This window comes from Rhipicephalus sanguineus, chromosome 3, assembly GCF_013339695.2.
Source record: "Rhipicephalus sanguineus isolate Rsan-2018 chromosome 3, BIME_Rsan_1.4, whole genome shotgun sequence".
Taxonomy (NCBI): domain Eukaryota; kingdom Metazoa; phylum Arthropoda; class Arachnida; order Ixodida; family Ixodidae; genus Rhipicephalus; species Rhipicephalus sanguineus.
This window is the reverse complement of record NC_051178.1, coordinates 149870849-149888763: the sequence shown is the minus strand read 5'-3', so window position 1 is coordinate 149888763 and position 17915 is coordinate 149870849. Positions and strand designations below refer to the sequence as shown.

General features: G+C 48.0%; 1 protein-coding gene across 4 annotated transcripts; it reads left to right on the top strand.

Moving 5' to 3' along the window:
* Nucleotides 1-277: 277 nt before the first annotated feature.
* On the top strand, nucleotides 278-17378 carry LOC119385126 (uncharacterized). Of its 4 annotated transcripts, none has more exons than XM_037652657.2 (7): nucleotides 278-324; nucleotides 911-1162; nucleotides 3602-3842; nucleotides 5448-5711; nucleotides 6598-6948; nucleotides 7504-7595; nucleotides 17107-17311. In XM_037652657.2, the coding sequence occupies exons 1-7, from the start codon at nucleotides 283-285 to the stop codon at nucleotides 17233-17235; spliced, it is 1371 nt and encodes a 456-aa protein (XP_037508585.1). In that variant the 5' UTR covers nucleotides 278-282; the 3' UTR covers nucleotides 17236-17311. The 4 variants fall into 4 exon arrangements, with proteins under 4 accessions (XP_037508585.1, XP_037508586.1, XP_049269472.1 ...); XM_037652658.2 differs by lacking the exon at nucleotides 17107-17311 and adding an exon at nucleotides 8278-8549; XM_049413515.1 differs by lacking the exon at nucleotides 7504-7595 and having other exon boundaries at nucleotides 17107-17378.
* The last annotated feature ends 537 nt before the right edge of the window (nucleotides 17379-17915 follow it).

Here is a 17915-nt window from a genome sequence, read left to right as displayed (position 1 = left end):
GTGTGCATTTGCTGTTGTTGCTTGAGAACGCTGTACCTTGCTTATACGTAGAATCACCCGTGCACTGCTGAGCTCTTATATCGGGCACGTGCACAGTGCACGGGGCGACGAAGAGGCAGAAGAAGCCTACGCGCTGCGCGATCCAACGTCGTATTTTTCCTCCATTCGCCAGCAAGAACTGCAGGTTAGAAGGCGTTCTCATTACCTTTGTGTAGCTCGATTGTTTAAGTCTGCCCTATAATCTCTCCCTGTGTCACGTTTCTTCCTTCTCATTTCAGTAAGATGCGCACCGCTCTCGCAACCGTGCTGCTTTACCTTTCCTCAGTAAGTAAGCCATGGCCTCAGCATTTTTACTCCGGTGCAATCGACGAATCCCGCGTCCATCATTAAATATCTGTGACGATTGGTTGAAAGACTAGGGCGCGTTGGATTTCCGTCTGACAAATCGTTGACCTAAGCGACAAACGAGTGTTCAAAAGTACACTCCTGTCTTCTGCGGGTGCCTGTGAAAATGGAGACCGACTGTTCTCTCAGTAATTTACCCGCGTTTATTGACTTCGTTATAGCTGTTTCGTGGCAAGTTTCGCTACAAAACAGCTGCATCTTTGCAGATATGACTTATAAGGACCTAACGACAGTTATTTCTGCAGCACTTCGTCTTTCTTTCATAGACCATTGTTTTCTTTTTGTTTTTTTTTTTCAGTTTTCGGTCTGAACAATACGCAGCGAACGGCACTAACATCGTCAAGGAAGAGTTAAATTTCTCTCGACTTCTCATATATTTCCTACTCGACTTCTCATATATAGCAGCGGCAGCGTGTTTTATTGCATATGTTTGCAACGAAAACCTATGCAGTCTGTTATTAACGGCTGCCGCAGTAAAGGTCCATCGTTTGTGCCTCTTGCGCAGTTGCCGGGACCGGGGAGTACTACTTCGAACCTTTTCGAAGTCCACGAATTCCTGTTCATGAACAAGTCGATCTTGTACCTCTGGAAGCGACGCAGTAACCCGAAGGCCGACAGGTTCTGCCTCTGCTACGGCCCGTCGGCGGCCATGAGTCGCCATTTCGGCGCCTTCAACTGCAGCGCCAGCCGCAGGGGAGCGCTGTGCCACGTGCGCGACTCGTTCGCCGGGTGCTTCGGCAACGCCGAGCTGGCGCAGGTATGCGGCGTGCAGATTGTGCTGAGCCAATATAACCTTTAGCTCGAGGCCAGTTGTACGTACAGTAGTCGCTTCTTTATTTCATTGCAGAGTGCAAAGAGTGAGTGATGATATTGCTACTGACAGCACTCGGATGGATGGATGGATGCTATGAGCGTCCCCTTTATAACGGGGCGGTGACATGTCTGCCACCAGGCTCGAAAGAGAAAAAAAAGAAAAAACTTCCTTGTTTCATGTTGTCCTAATGCCTTATCTACATTGATTAAATCTATGTTATTATACCAAAAAATATAAATTCACGGTCCTTCTCTCTGCCTCTTAAGGCAGAATGACCTTTTTTTCCCCCCAATTATTTATTTTTGTACTTTATCTCTACTTTTCTGCCACCAATACTCTAACCATCTCTTACTTATTTCTATCGCGGGCGTGTTCAGCTTTCCATTGTTGTCCCTAAAACCCAAGGCTTCATGTAGACTCCTGCCCACACGGATACCTGGGTGAATATCACCACATTCAATCAGTACATGTTCCATCGTTTCCTTAGTTCCCCCGCAGCATGTGCATTGTCCTTCTTCGTTACTGAATCTCGCTTTATAACTACGCGTTGTAAGGCAGCCCGACCTTGCTTCAAACAGTAAAGCGCTTCCCCTTGAATTATCATAAAACCTTTCCTTCCTTATTTCGTTTTTTTTCCTTTTCGGTAGTTACTCAGAGCCGGCTTCTTTTCCATCGCTGTCATCCAATAAGTCCTCTCCGCCTCTCTGACCTTCCGCTTAATGCTCCTTGTTGCCATATCGCCCGCACTGCCAGCCGTATATTTACTGGTGAGCCTCCTAGTTCTTTTTCTCCACTGTGTGTCAACGCTTTTTCTATACAAATACCTGAAAACCTTCTCAGCCCATCTACTCTTCTTCATTTTCCTCAGCCACTAAAATGCATGAACGGCGCAGCCTGCCGGAGGGCTGAAGACATGGAGCTTAGCAAAACAGACTGTTGGGCTAATTGGCTATCCATGATCACTAAAAGAGTATGGTGCAAAAACGTGATGTTGCATATGCGCAACACTATAACAAAATGTACTGCATAATAAAGTCGGTGAGTGTGACTGAAACAAACAGTTGTTAGTAGCGCCAGTAGTTTTTATGGGTTTTACAGGCCAAAACTGCGATATGGTTATAAGACATGCCGTAATGTCGGACTTCGCGTTACTTTTGACGACCTGCAATAATTTCACACACTACGTGAGTGAGGCCCATCGCCCAACAGTGGTGCCACGGCCTACTCGCAGGCTTCCATTGACGCTTACGCCTCCGACGCTCTCAAGGGCTTCGTTCGACGGTCCATCCGTGCGGAGCGCACGTGTGGCGATGCCGAGACAGACTAGTACACTCTACGGCAGACAGTTATTTGCTTGTAGGAACAGAACAAGCAGTTAAATAAGGAACAACGTAAGAATATACAAACAAAGGTATAATGAGGAACGCGCGATATAAACAACAAATATATATACAATAAGGGCCTTAAAATATGCACTACGCGAGAAATCAAGAACGGAAGTGAAATAAGAACTGTGGTTTTACGTGCAAAAACCACCATATGATTATGAGGCACGCCGCAGTGGAGGGCGCGGCGGTCGCTGATGTCCTGGAATGGGGAACGCACCCTTGGCATTTCCCCCTCCTGCTATTTATTTTTCCTTCTCAATAAACGCTTTGTCCTCCTACTCCGGTAAATTTCGACCATTTGGTGTTCTTTAACGTGCACTGACATCGCACAGTATACACGGGCCTCCACCGAGATGCGACCGCAGCGGCCGGGATCGAACCCGCGACATTCGGGTCAGCAGCCGAGCACCGTAACCACTGATCCACCTCGGCGGACAAACGGAAGTGAAAGGATAAGCAGAAAAACACACATAAATGTAAGTGTTACAAAAAATAAAGCACGCGTAACCGCGCCACATGTAGCCTATAGTATATCATGCGGCGCAGTACACGCTCGAATGCAGTGGTGGTCCTCATTAGGTAGAATCCCAGCTTTTTAAATAGAGCGTCTGCTTTCAGATCGGCTCTGTGGAAGCGAAAATTACCGAACGAAAAAAATACCACAAATCAACATTTTATTATCGCCATTAGGTCACATGCTCATGTTCTAATAACGAAAATGAAGCCAAGTGATGTCTATTTGGCAGAAATCCTAAGCCTGCAGCCCCATTTTCATATCTGTTTCCAAAATCTGGAGTTCCAGTAAAGACCCCCCCGAACTGTAAGAGACACGTTTTAGAAGACCTACTTACTGGAACATGGCCCTGTAATTCGCAGCACACTTGAAAGTCGTATATGTGAAAAATGGTGGTTAGAGTCCCTGCTAAGTATGCAGACGTGACTTCACAGTACTCCTCTGCTCCCATTTCGTAATCACAAATCGTCAAAATTGCAGGCATCGCCACAGCGGCGCGACGCCTTCGTGATCCCCGCGCGGCTGCCGTCGCTGCCCCTTGCCGAATCGACGGCGGGGGCCACCATCCAATGCCGGCTGATCGACAACACGACGGCGGACGTGCTGGGCGACTTCCCGGGAAACACGAACCTGACCTTCTGCGGTGTGGACGTGTGCCGGCACTGCGTGGGTGGCTTCAGCAACAGGACCTTCTGCACGTCGCTTTGGACGAGGGACCCCCGTGAGCAGGCCCTATGAGCGCTCTAGAAACATTTTTACTCCTTTCAAATCAAGTCGGCTTTTACTCACATAATTAGCGAAAATGCGCACAAAATATTTCGACCGATAGTCTACATGGCTAGTGGCTGGTCCAACTTATAAAACACTAAAGTTAGTAACACACATGGATAGATTTTCATGGGGCAAGGTTTTGTATACATGAACATGAGCAAGTGGGCTTGTCTTGTCCACGAGGATAACTGTCATCAAAGTTTATATACACTTCATTTATTTGACGCTCTGTGCTCGTTTGTGTACCGTCAGGAAAGCTATGGTGCGCTGATATGCATGAGCATCGGCAGGGGAGTGCAAAAGGGGCACATACCCTCCCCGAGCCACACCAACACTGCCCCCCCCCCCCCCCCCCCAATGCTTCCCGCCTTTTAACACGGGTTTGCACCCCCAAGACAAAAAACTGCCGACGTCCATACCGATATGCGCATGCCAGTCACTGTTGCGGACAAGACAGACCACAAAAGCGCGCTTTTTTTTAGTGAACATCTTGAGGCTGTTGAAGGGCGCAGATATATGCCCGACTTGCTATATCGTCCTTCGCCAACTCGACAATCTTGGAAAGACAGCCATTTGCGTGGAGAGAGGATGAAGAGCTGACCTGTGACATATACGAGTTGAGTACCGGCTGTATCATTATAGGGCCAACAGGCGAACATATAGATATCAAAGTGCAGTACAGACATTATCTAAGTTAAAATTATCTGCCGGCACCCCGCTATTTTTCATCTCTGATCTAGATGAGCTTTCGGAGGCAATGGAGGTTCCTGAAACAGGAAGAATGGTGTAACGGTCGAAGATGGCGAAACCAAACTTGTAGTAAAGGCAAAACGGGACATTGATGCCTGGGTAAAGGCGAGATAGTGGTGTATGAATGGTGTCTTGAGCGCTGTGTGTTTGTTCTTCTTCGCTAGTCTTTGTTTGTTGCGCAGTTCTCCTGTTTATTATGATCTGCCAACATGCCCAAGTTTCCACCCTTCATGTACGTGTGTTGAGTTCTTAAAGGGACACTAAAGAGCAAAACGATTTTTCTCGCATTAGTAAAGTAGTCTTTCACGATACCAAAAACACCACGCTTGCTGCGAGAAGACGCTTAATAAGCGAGAAAACGCGCAAAAAGAAAATACAGGTGGCAACGCCACCTTGGAATTCCGGCACCATTTGCCGTGACGTCACATATTTTTGACGGCGCCTGCTTGGGCCTACGTAATTCCTAATCGGTTAAATCGAAGTACATTGTCCTCTGAGGGGGCCAGAGACTTGACATAACGAGTTTGTGGAAACTTCGTCGAGCCAGTGGCGCCAAAATACGTTAAATGCTCTTTGAAACCTTTTACGTCACGAATTACAAAGTTCAGCACGAAATTTAAAAATGAAACTTTGAACTTGGTTTTCTCCTCTAATAATAAACCTATGGTGGTGAAATAAACTACACAAGAGTTCTCCGAGCACACTTTATCAATCTAAACCAATTCATTGTTTCTCTTTAGTGTCCCTTTAAGTTATATCCGGCTGTAGTGACTTCCTTGTGTCGCCGCGCCCTGCACGTTCACAGTCCTGAAGTTCGAGCCGGTGGCCCAGTCTGACTTCGCGGTGGGCGTTCGGTGGCGCGGTGCGCGGGCTGCCGACCAGACGTTCACGGCCAAGGTGTGCGCCTCGGAGGGCAACTGCTACATGGAGTGCTTCGAGGAGCAGGTGCCCGGGGCCAGCGGCCAGTTCCTGGTGCCCACCGACCTGTGGCGGTTCCGCATCGCCATCTATATGCGCCGCCACGACGGCACCACGTTGTACCAGAAAAACTTTCGAAGCAAAAGGCTGGGTGCGTCTGCCTCTTCAGTTCGCGTGCCAGTTGTATACCTGTTTTATATCTTGCAAACCTCGAAGAAGTGCGGCGATTTCGAAAGCTACAGAAATGCAAGGTGCAATGAGGAGAGGCTGAACTTCAGTCGGTGTCGGCACGGACGACGACGATGCCAAATACCAGGCGACGCAGTGAAGGAATGCCCGGATGTCAACGAGTGCGAGGGGGGCGATGACGCGATCGGAAAGGCACCCCAACGGGCGGCAAATGTAGTCCTCTTTTGCCACGGGGAACTCTAGTGGTGGCTCTTGCGAAATGGCTGAAGCATTAAGCGGTATACGTTTAACCACCAGCCGTCTTTCTTCTAAGACTCGGCCAAACGCGGAATAAGTAGTGCAAGAGGTACCAGTGACCTATATAACGAGTGTTTCCCTATATATGTAAAGCACTGCAGAGATGGTAGTATATGTAGCGAAAGGACGAAAGGTTTGCGACTTTATTGAGAAAAGAGGAATACGAAGCACATTGTCTGCCTGTATGCCGATGATTATGCGATAACACATATTGGTAGTGCCGCGAAAGTTACGACAGGCACATCCACCGGTGTTTTCTGCTTCTTGTCACGTTAGATATTACACTTGTACATATGTAACGAGGTAAATAGCGAATAGATGTGTCACGGACGAAAAGCTTTTTTGTGGGATTCGGCTTATTGAGGGCATACGTTGAATTAATTGACTATTGAAACTGCGTATATTGTAATTCTAGCACGCAAATTAGGAGGTAAGGTTACGCGTATCAAATACGCGTGCAGCGCTGTCGGAAACAAACAAGGAAGCTCGGTTTTAGAAAGGAAAATGTATCTGAATTCGGTCTCTGACCGTCGTCTCCAAAAAAATCACAGCGCCCGACCGACCTTGCTTCTCGACGGGCGTTGTGAAAAGCTGGTCGGAGATCTGGCTCTACTGGTGGCCCCAGGACGACACGAGTGACGGCTACGTGGTGAGCTGGTGCGGCGGCTCCGACGAAGGCAGCCACCACGCTGTCACCGCCGTCGTTGCCGGTGCTACCGTCGCGCCGGCGTACGAGAACTGCTCGACGGACGTGAGTGGCTCGTCGATCGCTCTTCGACACCTGCAGGCATTCACCAAGTATGTGTTCAGCATGCGCGCCTACCGATGGCTGGATGCCAACAAGACCGAGAGACTCTTCAGCCGTCCCCTCAAGTCGCAGCCCATCGTGCTCATCAACCCGAGTAAGTGAACCCGCACGCATCTTTTTCTTTAGCCGTATACGCAACTTTGGCGCGTGTTTCATACGCGCAGTCCGGTCCACTGTTAAAGGGAACGACTACCGCAGAAGAACGAAGCAGGGGCGTAGCCAGCAATTTCTTTCAAGGAAAAGGGGGGGGGGGGGGTGACCTCCCAACCACACCCATGGGGGGTCACGTTTCCACGAATGAGTTAGCGCAAGCAGAGAGTTTGCCGGAAGGTGACATCAGCAAACGTCTCACGTACGCACACTGCAGGATCGCACGCCAATACTGCATGCAGAAGTTCAGCACCCAGAAGAAGCAGAGAGGCGCCTATGGTATGTTAAACCGTTTATTGCGCTGCCAGAACAGTTATGGCGTTGCGACCTTTAACTATGCAGTTACTTCGACAACCTGTAACCGTGCAATGACGGGCCTCGAACACTTCACCTCCGTAGAAATGCGATGCGACCGCGCGGCTGGGATCAGGCGCTTTCAATGAAACTCGATGTATGCTGCTTGGTACAGTGACGCTCACATCTTCTTTCCGTCACGCAGGCTTCATACCAGTCTTCGTCTTTGTGGCCATACCAGCGGTGTCGGCGATCGTGTCCATCGTTCTCATCCTTGCCAACACGGTGCTGCGCAGGGTGAGCACACTCGTCGGCGCTCATATTTGGGCTACACTGTAGTTGGGTCGGTCAATTCAACCTGGGTGCTTTTCTGCACACTGTCAAATTCCGCCATATGGTGAAATTTCGTAATGGGGGCGCTTTAAGCCAATCAAAGAAGCCGTAGCAGCTCTCTGGACCAATCAGAGTTGACCAATGGCGGAATTTGACAATGCCCAGAACTCCTCCGCTCTCTTTATTTTTCTATACGATGACAGTTTGTAGCAAACGGTCACGAGTCGTGTTCTCTTCAGTGACGCGCTTTCGTGTAACTCGCCTCGTTTTACAGCCAGAAAAGGGTGGTCGTCAGCCTGTATACGTGTTCGGCATTTAGCTTGTCTGATACGTAAATGTCGCACTCTTCATATAGCATAAGTAGCCGCAGTGTCAACGGAAAATTCATTTTGCCCAAACTGCATGAATTCATCTCACTGAAGCACAAACTTCAACAGCGGTATGCTGTACTGCATTTGCAACACTACATGCATGGACAGCCAAGCGACATATATGTGCTGGTATCTAATGCAGATGTGCACAGTCAACGTTTTCAGGTCTCTTTGTCGTCATTTCAGTCGATATTTATGAGGTTCCACATGCACTTCGCAAAATTCTTGCAAAGTAGTGAAAGATGCCAAGACCGATTCACTTACTTGGTTTGCAGGAACTGCCCTCACCCCGCTTGAACAGAGCACCCGAGCAGCAGCAGCCGCGAAGAAACCCCACGTACCACAGACCACCGCAGCTTCCACCCATCGTGCTGAGAAGGCATTCCCACGGGGACTTCGAGTGACGCCTTGGCGGTTACATCCGCCTCAACCAGTTGTAATAAAAAAAGCGCCAGCAGAAATATATTTTAATCTGATAACGTTATAAACGAACTCCACTTACCATATACGGCTTTCCTGAACATCGAATTCAGTTCGAGTGACCTAAATTTTTATGCTATGGGGCGCATGACCATACGGATCCCGAGACACCTATAGCAATATGTGTTCGTTATTATAGTATGCTGTCTTGCGAATCTCCTGTCGGTGCAAAAACTGTTTGAATCCAACAGGTAGTATACCGGTGTCAGAGGTTGCTAGCGCACCGGCGCGCAGCTCTCTGTCGTGTACACTAGCGCGCTGGAATCCACACATCTGAGATGGACACAACGCTAAGGACCCGTCCAATATCTTCGTCGGTAGATTTTAGCCTGGGGGAGTGCTTTATATATTTTAATTTCTCCAAGTCGGAACTAAAGCGGAGCGATATGTAAAGGAGAGGGGGGTACGAAAATCCGGCCCCCAGTGCGCACTTCAACCACTAAGTGCATACTTATTAATGTGAGTTGTTACACGCACACACACACGCGCGCGCGCTATGTATCTATAGTAAGGTACAGACACTGGTACAGGTTTTCGATCTAAAGCACTTCCCTGTGCTAGAGTCGAGACATATTTCTCACAATGCCTCACAGAAGGCAGCACATTATCTAATGTTTGCTGTTTGCGTGATCAACGCCTCCTCTAGAAAGGAGCATGGCCTCCGAGATGGCGAGGACGCCGCGCGCTCGCCATCTCGAAGGCCATAAAATGAGACGTTGGCTTGATGTGTTTTCCGCTAGATGGGCATAGTTGTCCATTTTTGGAGCTCTTAAAAAGTTCGTGTGTGTTTTTAGCGGCGATGGCTGCACTATCCCGGCTTTTTTCGAAGCATAGCGTCGCGCAAAAAACGTAGTTTGATGGCCTCGCCAATGCGCCTACAAATCGCCGAATGGGCTCATTTTCGTCGTGACACCTGCCGAACAAAATGCATTAAGGAGACTCCTTCCACTACATGACATTTATGTACTGTTTTTTTTTCCGAAGCAGTTGCAGGAACTCTATGGTTGCAGGTAGCATTGTGGCCTTGTGGTAGGACACCTGTTTGCCACACAAACGGCCAGGGTTCGATCCTCAATGGTGACAAAAGATTATGCTTGTTTATTTTATTTGCATCTTTCTCGATTTTTCGGTCACGGACGATTTTTCGCTCACAGTCACAAGCGATGTAGCGACGCCGACGGTGGCATTTCTGCGAAACGAGCTCTCTAGCGCTATCGCGTTAAAACATTTGCGGAGGCGTGGCTTCCCCGTAGCGTATATATATAAGCAATATAAGTGTGCAAAAAAATTTCACCATCTCCCGCTAAAGGGAACCATGTGGGGATGCGAAAGAGCCCATGGGTCGACTTAAAGTTTCGTTCATTACGGGCACCTTGCCCGATGTTTAACGCGACCTTGCATGTGGAGCACACCATGAAATCACTGTAGTTGCTGTTGCTGTTACTCGTCCCGAACTCTTGTTGGAGCACGCCACGCGGGTTCATCGCGCGTCTGCAGAATCTCGTTCCCCGACGCCATAACGTGATTGCAGAGAGAGCGTAAGGGGGAGAGGCCGCAGCGTCTTACCCAGCCCCTTACACAGGCCCGAGCGCGCTAGCGCGTGCCAGCACACGTGGTTTTGTCTGCGTTACGCCAAGCTAGGACAGCATACGGCAGCCCGGGCCCTTGAAGTGCTCTGCACGTATCATCATCAAGGCGGTCGAAGAACAAGACGAAGATGACTTCTCCTTGGGGCGAGCGAGCGCTCAATATTTTACGGATGGCTATGGTAGGTTTTAGAAAGCGGACGGTCGCCAATGGAACTACGGACAAAGCCCAGCGCAAAAGCTGCTTCGCATCTAAAAACGCGATCTTACCAGGGAGGTGAATCTCTGTAAGCTGCCATTGAATGCCTTAATTCAGAGGCTGCAGCGCCAAGTGCCCCTTCAATTACGGATTTTGCGGATGCGCAGGATTCAGTATGGTGGTGCACACGGTGTACGTCGTCATGGCAACAAGTGCAGTAGCACCAGAGAAAGGAAAGCAAGTGGTTTTCTTTTATGCAGCAGCCACGCGGCGCCTCCCCGCTTTCCTGCCGCGCGCACCGTTTATTTTTTGTTTGTTTTTTTGCTTTTCGTGTTTTATTTCGTGTACACGGTGCGCGGCGTTTCACAGCGAAGCTATATACCTCGCGTTGGTTGGAAAATTTCGTGGCGTAAACACAGAACTCCAGCTTAAAGGGCCCCTGATCCTCCAACATGTAGACGCTCGCCCTCGCGTGCTCCTCTGCTATTCGCCGCTAGATTGGGCTATAGGTGGCAGCACCGTCGCCGCGTTTGTGTGGATAGGCGGTCGGCGGCGCGTATACAAATGTACGCAGCCACGCTTCGCCGTATGCGGTTTGAGTCGATTGTTGGCAAGTAAAGCGCGTTGACTGCAGCCTAATGGTGATGTATGTGCCCTCCATTGCCACATCAATGCACGCAGCCGTCCTAACGTACCTATTAATTGTGAGAGAAGTGCAATCTGCCAATCAATGGGGTACTGGCCTTCAGTCACATTCGTGTTTTGCCCCGTGCTCGACGTTTTTTCTTGCTTTATTTGCACGTGTTTAAATTGTGTTTTGCCTATACCACAATATAAACTGTGTCGCGCGACCGAGCCATTGAAGTATTTACTTCTTGCTCTAGCGGCTACAAAGAAAGAAAACCTGTATTTCTGCGTAATTAGATGAAGTAGAACTTTGTGCTCTCTGCTTTTCTGTTTGCATGAATACGCGTATTGCTGTAGAAATGCGTGGCTTCAGGTTTTTTTTATCGCCAACCATCCTCTGCAGACGCTAGTTCAAGCTTTGCGGTATCACAAGGATTTCCAAATCGCCAACACATCACGAGATGGTGTCCCTAAAATTCTGCATTCACACCTCGACATTTAGTACTTTTTTTTTCGTTTATAGGACGACGCTGAATGAACTATGTGACGTGCTTGAACGAGAAAGCGGTACCCACATTGAAATGATTTTGGCGAATGGACGGTACGACGGTTAGACCTAGCGCCGTACCGACTCGGGCGTGTACTCACTTATTAGAGTGCATACAAGTCTCGTAAGGCGAAATGCTTATGTATATCGTGCAGGCATACGTACAAGCATTTAATACTGTGCTAGCACAACGGAATAAGCTGTAATCTGACGACGCATGACGTACGCACACATGCGAACACGGTGTGGGTAGCAGACGACGCAAGGAGACATCCACACCGCGGAGTTTCGTCCGCTCGCCGCTAGGTGCCGACTCTGCTCGATCTCGCCGCCAATTTAGCACATGCGCGCGCTCCATGTGTTTTTACCTAGTACGCTGAGGAAGGCCATTCGGAGAGGTGGACAGACGAGCCGACGAACGCGTTCGCTGTAGACTCGTGCACAACTGCAATGCCACAACTAAATTTCGACCTCTGGGTGGTTTAGGGGCCCTTTAACAATTGAAGGCAAATGGCATAAATTTACAATCAGGCATACAACATAGAGCTCAGTACGTATTCGCTTCAGCAAAGAAAACCACAAAACAAGCATCAAAACCGCATGATGGATGATAAGGCGCCTGTGAACAATGGGAACTACCTCCCACGCGTTCCCGGTAAAGATTAGGTTGCAGCTTCATTGCACTTCACACGAGAGCTTCGAATGACGTCAAATGGCCCATCCTTATCCCGCTTTCATATATAAAAGAGAGCATCCGTCTAGCACCTCATTCAGTTCATTCTAAGACTGCCATGGTAGACCACGGAAATTAAAGGCACCTGAAGAACAGCGCGAATACAGTGCTCAACGAAAGGAACAGATTCGTGTCGCTGAAAATGGCCGTGGAACCAATCACGGTCTACCACAGCGACCACAAAGCGATTATCACTACCATTACTCTAAAGTAATAGTAGAACGTACTACCCTCCCTCCCCCTCAAGTCAGCATCTGTGCTGTTCGATACAGCTTCTCTGACATGCACGTTCGCAGAGCGAGATGGCGGCCATTCTTGTTTGTGTGTGTGTGTGTGTGTGTGTGTGTGTGTGTGTGTGTGTGTGTGTGTGTGTGTGTGTGTGTGCGTGCGTGCGTGCGTGCGTGCGTGCACGCACGCACGCACGCACTCTTGTCCACAACTGCGCGCACATGTATGTGCCAGAACATGACAAAATGAATTCCACATACAAGACAATAATGGCCGCATTTTATTGAATTCATTTCAGGAAACGTTGACACTCTGTCCGCCGTACGTGTGTGTGTGTGTATATATATATATATATATATATATATATATATATATATATATATATATATAGAGAGAGAGAGAGAGAGAGAGAGAGAGAGAGAGAGATGTACATTTTCACTGAATTTGATGTGATTTTGTATATTCATAGAGATGATTAAACGATTTGCTTTTCAAAACTGTTTTAAATCAAGGAGGAATCTGCACAAACAGATCAGGCTGGGCCGCCCTATACCGCGACAACACAGCAGTTTTTAATAACATTTTCGGAATATTACCGTGAAGTTTAAAAAGTACAGCCACATTTAACCTGATCTTCATCTGAGCATTCCATCTGCAAACTTCGCAGTCTCATTTTGGCGTTGTAAATACGATGAGTAGGAAGAACTTGCTATGGCTCTTTTCTCACTTATTAAACAAAACATGTGGGTGACAAACTGACAAAGCAAGGTATGTACTTTGCAGAGGTCTTCAGGATAAGCCGAGTATCAGAACCTTCTAATATAAAGTCTTTCTAAAGAAGAGGGCCAAGTTCAGTCGATTAATATTTATGGAAACCACATTGAGCTGGTTGTGTATATAGTTATAAGATTAAAAATGGCTACGAGTTTATGTGTGTTTTAGGGGTCGTTCCTTGCCCTCCTACTTTTCCCAGCTTGGGTGGGGGGTGGACGGGAAAGCGGTGAAGTGGCCTTTTACTCCTCCCCTTCGGCTCCTCCAAGTAAATACGCCTACGTAAACTGGGTAAGCTCAAATTTTCTTTGAAAAATTGTGGGCGATTATAACGTTAAGCTACCCCGCATCGTCTCCTTCCGGATAGGTCTTTAGCTGTCAATGATAGGTCGAAATTTTCTGGGTCATGCTCACAGCATCTGCTTATAACACGACGCAACAAATGACGCGTAAGTGATCCACCGCGTAATTACCACTCACGCATGATTGCGTAAAAAAAATAATAATAAACTATTTTCATTGGTCATTAGTTCTTCGCTATTCGTCAAAATTTTTCGGCGTGCCATAAAATCGCCTCCTTATTACGCGGCGTCACAAGCCTGCGAAAACTCGCGGCGTTAATATGAAGCGTGCACAATGAGCAGCGCATTACTGTGCTGAACAATAACTTTTTTTTTCGTAATAGCCAGACAGTCTCTTTCTGGACGCAATTCAAAAAGGCTGCCCGTTAATCACATTTGGCAGCGCCTACTTATAGCAGCGGGCGAGATGAATTCATATGTGTATAATAGATACTTTCAGATCTGTTCTTGCGCGTATAGAACTCTCTGTGAACTCATCGTTGCTGACAGAGTGGTAGAGAGAGAAATAAACATTATTAGGAAGAGACACAATCCTTGGCAGGTGGGCAGCCTTCTTAGTCCAGAAAACCGTGGTCGCTGATCGTATCCCTGGTGAGGTATAGATCGAGTTACGCGGCAAATTTGAAAGCTGGGCTTCTCAATGTGCTCGAGTCCACTGCCTTGTTACAAGCCGCTGCGACCGCTGCAGGCTACCATATGATAAGCAACGTGAAGCAGGCTAATCGGAGACTAAAGTAGGAATCTGTTTAGCTCTACTGGCTAGGCACAACTAAAATACTCGACACTTCTGCACACTCAACTCGCAGCGGCTTGGATATGGAGCAGTGGCGATGCTATTCGTTTTCAAAGAAAGCAACTAAATATCCTGAAAAGGGAGAGCGTTTGATCGGGCTATAGAACGTTTACTGGTTCCCGCCCCTATTCGCGTCGCCAATTACCTAAATTTCAGGCCAGGCAGAACAAAATAAAATCATGACAAATTGCTGTGATGTTACAGAGGCCCAGCTGAGCGATATATCCTCCTCTGCAATGTTGGAGCGCAAGGCGCGAAAGCGTCGCCAGGCAGCCCTCACCGCAGAGAGCCAATAGTACTTTGTCGTGAGACACGCAGGACAATCTTCGCAGCAGAAGCGTATAGGACAAATTTCATTACGTGATTACGCCCCCTAGCACCCTGGTAAATACGCCTATGAACTTAACATCGTGCTCCCTTTAACTCAGCTATATCTGAAAATAATAACTGTTGCGCCCCACTGCAGAAGAGCTAATCCGTACAACGTGAACACGAATTGGCACAATGAAAACCGCGACGCAAACGGCACGCTCACCTCAGGGCCGTAGCGAGAAATTTTTTTCGGGAGGGGGTTCAACCATACGTACGTTCATGCGTGCGTTTGTATGTGTGCGTGTATATATACGCAAGCAAAATTTAAAATTCTCGGGGGCCCCTGACTCACCTGTCGTTCTTTGCAAGCCGGAACAGCCTTGCGGGACTTGTTCTGGAAGTATTCGAGCTACAAAGCACGATGCACGAACCGCATCGGCGCACAAGCACACAGCGAGCGAGCACCATCAAACTGCCGACGCCGGCCAACGCTCACCTCACCGCAACTATCCACAACGGCAGACATGAGGGACTTCAAAGCCGGCGGCGGTCGATCGCGTCTCGCGAGGGTGCTCATCTCGAGAGTATATATCTAACACCGTGTTTATGTGTATGTGTAAGGCGCAAAACATTTATATTTATACGTGTGCAGCCTGTGCTTCACACGAAGACAAACTATATGTGCGAGTGCAAGGCTTGACACTTTATTTGATGCACATTAACCAAAAATCGCACGTCGACTTATCAGAATGGGCTAGCTCAATGCCATACATATATTTATTGCACAGAAATACAAAGAAGTGAGACGCAGGCAGCGGGTTACTAATCAGACTCATTCAGAACGCCTACAACACTCCTACAAAAAACTAAAGTTAAGTGCATCGCATCATGCATTGCGTTGTCCAGGAAGGAGAAGGACGGTTGCGTTGGTTGCGTCTACTTTAGTTGGCGTCGTCATTCGGCCATTCTGCTGCGGAGGCCGTAGGGGCGGAGTCTGAGGAGGTTAGCTTGCCAAGGCTAGAGAAATCACGTGACGTTCCCTCCGTGTGCCTACCAGTTGACCAGGCTCTGCTCTTCCTTCTCCACCGACATCACGTTACATGTTCCCTGACGTTACAACGTTACCACGTGCTGAGACGCTGATGGATATGATTTAAAATTGCCGTTCAACAGAGGTGGTTAAACGCGTGCATTTCGTTTCGATCGAGTGTTATTCGAAGCAAAAGGTGATGGTACGTGTTTGTTTCGCGCGATAGCTTCGGCGAACGCTTTCGCTTGCGGAAAATAGTGAGATTTGTGGAAACTATGGAAGCGTATAGAAATTCCGAAGGATGGAAACCACGAGTGAACGTCTTGGTTTCGAAGGTGAGTTGTCGTTATACTTAATTCTACTATGCTACATTTGAAGGAAAGAAGATGACTTTTTAAGGGCTCGTTTTTCTTTGTTAGACACAATATTAATAAGAACTAACAGACAATATGCTACATTTGAGTACGTTAAACAAGTGAGCGTGCATCTTCATTGGCGGTGATGACGTGACAATCGTTTTACGTTCTGAGTCTCAGAAGGAGCGCTTTTTGGCTTCTCTAAAAAAGCCGAACGCGTCGGTGTGCCCGCCTTCATTCGAATTTATACGGCAAGATTGCCCGCAAACGCTTTCATGTAAGCGTGCTGCTTGGCATGATTAGGCAGCTTTAGAATAGGGCACGCGAAGCTTTGTGTACGCATCCGCAACGCCTTGGGTTACATGTGTACGCACGCTTTTACGAATAGTGTGCGTACCCAAGGAACGCAAGCCTTGGGTGAGAAATTCTTAAACTCCCTGAAAATATGCTCCATGAAACTCCATGAACTCCATGAAACTCCATATGCTCCATGAAACTCCATGAAATTTCGTAATGGGGGCGCTTAAGCCAATCAAAGAAGCTGTAGCAGCTCTCTGGACCAATCAGAGTTGACCAATGGCGGAATTTGACAATGCCCAGAACTCCTCCGCTCTCTTTTATTTTTCTATACGCTGACAGTTTGTAGCAAACGGTCACGAGTCGTGTTCTCTTCAGTGACGCGCTTTCGTGTAACTCGCCTCGTTTTACAGCCAGAAAAGGGTGGTCGTCAGCCTGTATACGTGTTCGGCATTTAGCTTGTCTGATACGTAAATGTCGCACTCTTCATATAGCATAAGTAGCCGCAGTGTCAACGGAAAATTCATTTTGCCCAAACTGCATGAATTCATCTCACTGAAGCACAAATTTCAACAGCGGTATGCTGTAATGCATTTGCAACACTACATGCATGGACAGCCAAGCGACATATGTGCTGGTATCTAATGCAGATGTGCACAGTCAACGTTTTCAGGTCTCTTTGTCGTCATTTCAGTCGATATTTATGAGGTTCCACATGCACTTTGCAAAATTCTTGCAAAGTAGTGAAAGATGCCAAGACCGATTCACTTACTTGGTTCGCAGGAGCTGCCCTCACCCCGCTTGAACAGAGCACCCGAGCAGCAGCAGCCGCGAAGAAACCCCACGTACCACAGACCACCGCAGCTTCCACCCATCGTGCTGAGAAGGCATTCCCACGGGGACTTCGAGTGACGCCTTGGCGGTTACATCCGCCTCAACCAGTTGTAATAAAAAAAGCGCCAGCAGAAATATATTTTAATCTGATAACGTTATAAACGAACTCCACTTACCATATACGGCTTTCCTGAACATCGAATTCAGTTCGAGTGACCTAAATTTTTATGCTATGGGGCGCATGACCATACGGATCCCGAGACACCTATAGCAATATGTGTTCGTTATTATAGTATGCTGTCTTGCGAATCTCCTGTCGGTGCAAAAACTGTTTGAATCCAACAGGTAGTATACCGGTGTCAGAGGTTGCTAGCGCACCGGCGCGCAGCTCTGTCGTGTACACTAGCGCGCTGGAATCCACACATCTGAGATGGACACAACGCTAAGGACCCGTCCAATATCTTCGTCGGTAGATTTAGCCTGGGGGAGTGCTTTATATATTTTAATTTCTCCAAGTCGGAACTAAAGCGGAGCGATATGTAAAGGAGAGGGGGGTACGAAAATCCGGCCCCCAGTGCGCACTTCAGCCACTAAGTGCATACTTATTAATGTGAGTTGTTACACGCACACACACACGCGCGCACGCTATGTATCTATAGTAATGGTACAGGCACTGGTACAGGTTTTCGATCTAAAGCACTTCCCTGTGCTAGAGTCGAGACATATTTCTCACAATGCCTCACAGAAGGCAGCACATT